Source organism: Tarenaya hassleriana, unplaced genomic scaffold (genome assembly GCF_000463585.1).
Source record: "Tarenaya hassleriana unplaced genomic scaffold, ASM46358v1 Cleome71, whole genome shotgun sequence".
Lineage (NCBI taxonomy): Eukaryota > Viridiplantae > Streptophyta > Magnoliopsida > Brassicales > Cleomaceae > Tarenaya > Tarenaya hassleriana.
Window position 1 is genome coordinate 331,939 of NW_010969648.1, and position 8,428 is coordinate 340,366.

At 43.6% G+C, this 8,428-nt stretch overlaps 1 protein-coding gene across 1 annotated transcript; it reads left to right on the forward strand.

Annotated features, from left to right (window-relative positions):
* Positions 1 to 3,807: 3,807 nt before the first annotated feature.
* LOC104801623 lies at positions 3,808 to 5,225 on the forward strand. The gene is made up of 3 exons (XM_010524938.1): positions 3,808 to 4,071; positions 4,180 to 4,872; positions 4,917 to 5,225. The coding sequence occupies exons 1-3, from the start codon at positions 3,808 to 3,810 to the stop codon at positions 5,223 to 5,225; spliced, it is 1,266 nt and encodes a 421-aa protein (XP_010523240.1).
* The last annotated feature ends 3,203 nt before the right edge of the window (positions 5,226 to 8,428 follow it).

The window sequence follows — 8,428 nt, forward strand, 5'->3', positions numbered from 1 at the left end:
AGTCGCTGCGAATGAAATCGGGTTTGGTATACTCTATCTTTTCCAACACTCAAGCGAAATTTTTTTTAATGGGATTTTCATTGCTTCTTGAAGTCTAAGACGAAATAATTCCTACTTGCCGAGCATGTCTCCTAAACACATCCCAAATGAGGATCTCAAAACTCACTTAGCCTATAACTTCAATGTTTTCTCTTGCCCCATATCTTTCCTTTTCATTCGTGTTTTTTTGTTCTTTTTCTTTTTCTTTCTTTCCCTTCTTTTTTCATATGATGCAATCCCGGGCTTCTAGGACGTTGGAATTTGACGAGTTCACTCTCCTTTTTTTTTCTTTTTGTGTCCTTGTCCCACAACTTAGACCCGAGCCTTCATTTTCGACGCATTCATGTCCCTGAATGATTTTCATTAACGAGATGATGACAGAGGAGTGTCGGGATGCATCGTGGTTTCTAGGGCTTGTTGCTTCCTATAGGCTTCCTAACTTAGAGGTCAAAGGGTGGTTTTTAGGGAGACGTTTCGTGCTTGGTTCGTAACCTCTACTCCATCTAGACTTTAGGAGACAAAATCATCCCACGTGATATTCATTCGCTCTAGGATTGGATCAGCTATTTCTACCTCACTCGACAATCCATTCAACTCTTTAGATCAATCTAAACTTAGCTCCTAAAACCTTTCCAAGCTAATCCTTACTCTATATTCCCCCCACATTATCATCCGGCCAAATCTTTGAGGGAAAAAACCTTATGCAAGTGTATGCATGCATTCCTAGACCTATATGCATATATGCAACCTATTGATGACGATCTATGCAAGTATATACAAAACGCAAGGCTCTTTTTTTTGAATATGGAATGCATGATTCTAAGTGCAAATGATGCATGATGTGTAGGGTTCATGGATAAGATGTGCGTTAGTGCATTCCTCCCCCCAAGACTTGAATCAAGCACTGTCCACGGTGTTGACTCTCGGCTAGTGGAGAGATTCCAAAGGAGAAATAAGGAATGGATTGAAAGGGGTGAGTATGTTACCTTTTTCGATGAGGTGGAGTTGCATTCCAATTTCTCTCTTGCGGATATCGTAAGCCCATGAAACCTATGCAATGCGAGAGAACTACAATTCTATGTGATGTTAGCTAAAATGAATGCAAAGGAGTGAGAGTTAAGAGAGAGGACCGAGCGGGCCTTTAGCAGTACCCGTGGGATGAGGACTCTTGTCCGGAGCCTGTGCCGAGGTCTGATGAGACCTCAAAATGGATTCCTTCTTCAGTCAGAGGAGGTAGCACAAAATAAGCCATGTCGAATGATCGATACCTACTCTCGACGTCCACGAACCTCCATAATATGTCCCCATTTTGTTCCTTGACAAAATTGTTCTCCAAAAGATGCATATAGTTGATCTTGTCCCCGTGGATGAAATCATGCGCATATGCTCTAAGATCGATGCCCAATCGCTCTGCAATCATGGTTACGATTCCTCCGAAGCAAATTGACTCAGTGGTGGAAGTGATTACCTTGTGCATATGCAGTGCTACCCTTGACGCGACGTCCGCAACCTCTAGACGGTTGTTCATCATGAAGTGGAGAGGTTCCATGAGCATGTTTAGTTCCTGATGGAGACGGTTCGTGTATCCTCGCGTGCAAATAGGGTGGATGCCATGAATTGCTGAAGGTAGCGGACTGCGGGATGTCGTATCATGAAGGCTTCGAGTTCCCAAGGGGTGAAGGGTGCGGCCGCTATTTGTGTCCAGAAATTTCTTGCCTTGGCGATTGTTATCTTCGGGATTGTTGCCGTGCTGCCCGCTTGAACACCCAAAATCTGAGCGAGTTGCTCCATCTTGAGATAGTATTGGTGCCCTTCTAAACGGAATCCGATGTAGCTACTGCGAGGATCGAGATTCCTTGGGATGAAACATTAGAAAGTGCACGCGAATTCCGTTGTCAATGAATGGTATGTGCGGGGGTTGGCGCGGAATAGACTTTCCCATCCGGCGAGTTGGAATATACCCTCGATCCTCTCATAGAGTTGCTTTGGTCGAATGCCATGGTATATGAATTTTAAAGCCTTAATCCCCCTCTGATGGATTTGGTATAGAAGGATGATAACACGTATTTTGGGTGACGTTTTGATATAGGATGTCTAGAGTATTTCACTCTATTTTACATATTTATAGGTATTCTAGGACACATTTGCCTTCGATATTGCATGGTTGTGTTCTTTTGGTGTTTAAACAGGTTTTCACGCATAAAAAGAGCAAAAGGAGTGGAAAACATGGGCTACGGAACATCACGGACGAAACGGGAACATTTGGAGTGTTTCTAGGGAAACGTGAAGCTAAGAAAACATCAGATCTTTCAAGTCCGATAACTTTCACTCTACAAGTCCAAATCATACTATCTCTAATCATTGGAAAGCTCTCTTCGATATCTACGCATAGACACCAAGATCACCCAAATCCGATATCGGAGCAGGAAGTTATGAGCGAATTCGTGAAGCCCGTCAAAACTGCTCAGAAACACGACAAGATCGGTTCGGGTTTAGCGAAACGATCGGTTCGGCATCGCAGAAATTGGAAAATTGCTCAGAAAGTGTAACCGATCGGTTTGGCTTGGTCGAAACGATCGGTTCGACCCCCAGATTGGGGAAAACTTCCAATTTTGCCCAAACCGAAGTGAAATAAGAGGGGAAAGCCTCTAGGTCGAAAATCATTCAGACCTTACACAGAGAATACACCCTAGAGCACACAAAAGGGGGCGATTATCAAGAGACAAGAGATTGGAGTAGAAGACAGAGATCACGAAGCCGAGAAATCGACTAAACGTTCCTCTTTCCTTCTATTTTACGATGTTTTGTATTGTTGATATGAACCCTGACGTCTCGATGTTTAGCGAGTAGTTCCCTTACTGTGGGTTAGGGATTTGCTATGTAGGGATCTTTGGTTTTTAATTCTAGACTACGTGGTATTATTTATTTGATTCAGTTTATTGAGTTGTTCTTAATGCGGTTGATCTTGTTGCCCACGTGATTGAATGAACTTAGGGTTTTAATTCGCATAGACATATGAGATTCTAACTTGGAAATAACTCAGTAAATGGAACAGGTATTGCATCGAGAGATAAATATTTGCCTAGGGATTGTGATAGCGTTCGTTCATGCATCCAGGGTTTTAGACTATTGAGTCGAGAGATTAGTAGGATAAAGCTTGGATAGTGAGATTAGACTTGAGAGAGTTAATCTCTACTTTAGAGCTTGAGTTCCCTGAATTGGATAGATAAACCACTTCATTTGCATCTTTTGAAGGATCCTTTCATGTAAAGTAATCCCGAAGCCTGCAGTGATTTCCATTGATTGTCTACAACCGTTTTAGTTAATTGCTTTGTTCTCGACATTCCATTCTCCACATTCCTATTATTTTTGTTGGATTTAGATTTGGATTTGGGTTTAACTCCTTTGCTTAATTTTGTCCCTGTGTTCGACCCTAGCTACTACACACGATCCGTACACTTGTGGTTAATTGTTGAGTCTAGGATATTATTACTTGATCATATTTCTGCACCTAGATTTGCGACATCAAGTTTTTGGCGCCGTTGCCGGGGACAATTTAAGCAATAGGATTAGATCCTGTCTAGTCTGGATCTTTTTATTTTTCTTTTTCTTAAGTGATTTCTCACGTTTTTTTTGTTTTTCTGTTGTTTTTCGTTTGTGTGTAGGGTTCACTAGTGCATGACCAGGAATTCTGGGATATCAGACCTAGTACCTCTTGATCCTGAACTTCAAAGAACCATCACACGCCTCCGACGACAGCAAAGACAGATGGAGAACAACCAAGATTTTGCTCTTCCTGATGGTGTCGAAGGCAATGCTGACTCAACCTTTGCCCAGTACAACACGCCTAAGCACACTGAGCTTTTGGCTGGTATTCGATTACCGGCCATCGACATGTCTAGTTTCGAGCTGAACCCGTCTACTATTCAGATGTTGGGCAACAATGCTTTCCGGGGTAGGCCGAACGAAGACCCGAACGCACATTTAACTCGCTTTAAGACGATGTGTCATTCTATCAAGAGAGACAACAGGGTGACAGAGGATACACTTCGCTTAATTTCTTTCCCCTGGACTCTCCTGGATGCTGCTTTGGAATGGTGTTATGATTTGATACCTGATTCCATCCACACCTGGGAATAGTTGGAAGTGCAGTTTATGTCAAAAAATTTCCCAGCTCACCGCACTCAAGCCGCTCTTTCTGGCATTCATTCATTCAAGCAGGATCATGGGGAAAGTCTTTATGACTCTTGGAAGAGGTACAAAGGATATCAAAAGTCTTGCCCTCATCACGGGCTAGATAAGAACTACCTGATCAACACCTTCTTCCGAGGACTCGGGATGGATACCAAGACCTTGATCCGGGCATCTTGCGGTGGGAGCATCCAGAACAAGTCATTCGCTGAGCTAGAAGAACATATTGAGATGATGATCCAAGAAGAAGACGCTCCGAATGAGTACTCTAGAGATTTGTCAAGGAAAGGCAATGATCAAACCATACATATGGTTCTCGAACAATTGGCTGTCCTCAATGCTAAGCTCGAAGATTCCACTCGATCCTCTAGGACCGAACATTCGACGCCAACACAAGAGGAGCTCGGTATGTATGCACTAGATGAGAGAATCGAAGGTGTGAACTATGTGACCAACAACCCCTTCTCGAACCCGTACAATCCGGGGTGGAAAAATAATCTTAATCTCTCATACAAGTCAAACAGTGTTGAGAATCCCACGTCGAACAACTTCAGAGTATCCGACAACTCGAACCAGAGGATCCTAAACAGACATCCAACTACAGAGCTCCGGGACAATCCTACAACAATGTTGCATCTCCAGGTAATCTCGAATCTAACCCTGATACGTACGGTCTCCTTATACAGTTTTTGCAGAGTCAAGAGAAGACGAATCAGGAATTTCGAGCTCAGTTCACAAGCATCGAGGCTCACTTCAAGAACATAGACAACCAGATTGCTCAGCTAGCATCAGCCATTCAAAGACCATCTGGGTCTCTTTCAGGTAACTCTGAGACTAACCCTCGTGCGCATGTCAATGCTATTACCTTGAGAAGTGGTAAGCAGGTAGATTCTGGAGATCCACCGATGGTTGAGCAAGGCGATAGCTCGAGAACCACAGTTTTAGACACTACTGATGATATACCTGAGCTAGCTTACGTGCCTCCTAAGTTCTGATCCTTTATCTCCCGATATGTTGAACAAGGGCATGGTTTGAGCCACCCTTCAAGTTCAACCGCTTTCTCGTCTTGGCAAATCGACTAATAAAATAGATGTAACTTCATCTATAGCGTGGACACGCATTTTCATAGTCCGACTTCCACGAGGAGGTGACAAGTCCCATATTGCATGTCTATTATCTCCATATGATTCGTGAACGTATCTGATCAACGCCGTTATAATCATCCGGTTAAAGACGACGTTTGACGCAGTCAAGACACGCCACTCCTCATATCAGATACTCTAGACATCTCAGGTCTGAGGATCCAAGAACGAACCGCTGTATGAGATTCAAGTCATGACTCTGTCCATGTGACAATCTCATGCGGGTCAACCAGTCACTCGTTCACAACGAGTACCCATGATTGTGATATGCATCCAATGCATCGATCACACCTTATGCTAGTCTTAATTCATCATTGTTCCCACAATGATAACTGACCAGGGTGTTTAGAATCATTCTATGATGATTCAAGGATAACCGCAATATAACAAACATGCCAATCATATAACGGTAATGTAATGCATTCATAAAGCAACGAGTCATCACATAGTCAAAATGTCATATCACGGAATATCCTAGAGCATTAAAACCAACAATCTCCCACTATGCTCTATGATTTATCCTACAAGCATCTAATCCCCATACCCTTAACATGACCATCATGTTTTGACGAAGGGAGAGGCTTTGTCAATGGGTCGGCAATATTATCATTCGTCGACACTCTGCTTATCTTCACGTCTCCTATGTCGATGATTTCTCTGATCAAGTGAAATCGCCTGAGTATGTGTTTGGATCTCTGGTGTGACCGGGGTTCCTTAACTTGCGCAATCGCACCATTGTTGTCACAATACAACTCAATGGGATCTGCAAGGCTAAGAACGACGCCCAGGTCTCCCACGAATTTTCTGATCGAAACAGCTTCCTTAGCTGCATCCGATGCTGCTATGTACTCGGCTTCTGTAGTCGAATCTGCACGGTTGGCTGTTTGAAACTCTTCCAACTGATAGCCCCACCGTTCAGGCAGAAAACATAACCTGACTGCGATCTGAAGTCATCTCTGTCGGTTTGGAAACTAGCATCGCTATAACCACTTATAGCGAGCTCGTCTTCCAATCCGCCATTTACCAAGAACAAATCCTTAGTCCTTCTCAAGTACTTAAGGATGTTCTTGACCGCAATCCAATGAGCATCACCTGGTGTAGATTGATATCTACTAGTCATGCTTAATGCATATGATATATCCGGGCGAGTACACAACATGGCGTACATGATGGATCCAATTGCCGAGGCATATGGAATCCTACTCATGCGCTCTTGCTCATCCTGTTGTCTTTGGCACTGGGTCTTGCTAAGAGCCACGTCATGTCCCATTGGCAAGGCACCCCTCTTGGTGTCTTGCATCTTGAACCAATTCAAGACCTTGTCAATGTATGTACTCTGACTTAGACCAAGAAGTCTTCTTGATCTATCTCTATAGATCTTGATTCCTAGAATATAGGCGGCTTCTCCTAAGTCCTTCATCGAAAAGACCGATCCTAGCCAGGATTTTACTCCTTGCAAGGTAGGAATGTCATTTCCGATGAGCAATATATCATCTACATAAAGCACAAGGAAGACCACTGCGCTCCCACCTGAAGCTTACACACCTTCCTCGGACTCTTAGTATCGCCAAAACCCTCGGGTTGTGTCATGTACACATCCTCGAGCAAATTCCCGTTAAAGAATGCGGTCTTGACGTCCATCTGCCATATTTCGTAGTCATAATACGCAGCTATGGCCAGCAGAATCCGTATGGATTTAAGCATCACGACTGGTGAAAAGGTTTCATCATAGTTTATACCATGAATCTGCCGAAACCCTTTCGCTACGAGTCGTGCCTTATAGGTATGCATGATGCCATCCATGTCGGTTTTCTTCTTGAAAACCCACTTACATCCAATGGTCTTAATACCATCGAATGAGTTGACCAAAGTCCATACTTTGTTGTCGTACATGGACTGCATCTCAGACTCCATGGCCTGGTGCCATTTTTCGGAATCGGAACTCGCCACAGCCTCTGAATACGACGTAGGCTCGTAATGTTCTAACAACATGAGTTCGTCGTTTCAAGTCACAAGAAAACCATATCTTGTAGGCTCTTGGGGAATTCTACCAGATCTCCGAGGTTCACTAGGAGGTGGTGTCTCAACAACTTGTGACACAGGTTGAACCGATTCACCCTGTTCACTCGGTTCGTCGACTATTTGTGTTTCTCGAACTTCTTCGAGATCTATTCTACTCCCACTAACTCTCTTGGAGACGAACTCTCTCTCCAAGAATGATCCATTCCGAGCAACAAACACTTTGTTCTCAGATGGGTTGTAGAACCAGTACCCTTTAGTTTCCTTAGGGTAACCCACAAATACGCATTTATCAGACTTGGCGGATAGTTTATCAGAACCAGACGTTTCACGTAAACGTCGCATCCCCAAATCTTCATAAATGCTAACCTGGGACGCTTCCCAGTCCATATCTCATATGGAGTCTTCTGAACCGACTTTGTTGGAAAGTTGTTCAGTATAAGCGTTGTCGTTTCCAAAGCATGTCCCTAGAAGGATTTAGGAAGATCGACCTGACTCATCATAGACCGTACCATATCCAATAAGGTTCGGTTCCTCCTCTCGGAAACGCCATTCCATTGTGGCGTTCCAGGTGGAGTCAGCTGTGAGACAATCCCACAATCTGCTAGATAGTCAGTGAACTCTCGGCTCATATACTCGCCACCTCGATCAGATCGAAGCAACTTGATTGTCTTGCCAAGTTGGTTCTGTACCTCGTTTCTGAAATTCTTGAACAATTCAAGCGTTTCAGACTTATGTCTCATCAAGTAGACATAACCGTACCTACTGAAATCATCAGTAAACGTAACGAAATACAAATAATCTCCTCTAGTGGACGAGCTCATAGGACCGCACACATCACTATATATGAGTTCTAGCAACTCTGTAGCCCGTTCTCCTTTTCTAGTAAAAGGAGATTTTGTCATCTTGCCCATCAAACAGGAATCGCATGATTCGATTGATTCATAATCAAAAGAATCAAGAAGTCCATCAGAATGAAGTTTCGCTATGCGTTTCTCGTTGTTGTGGCCAAGTCGACAATGCCAGAGATAGGTCAG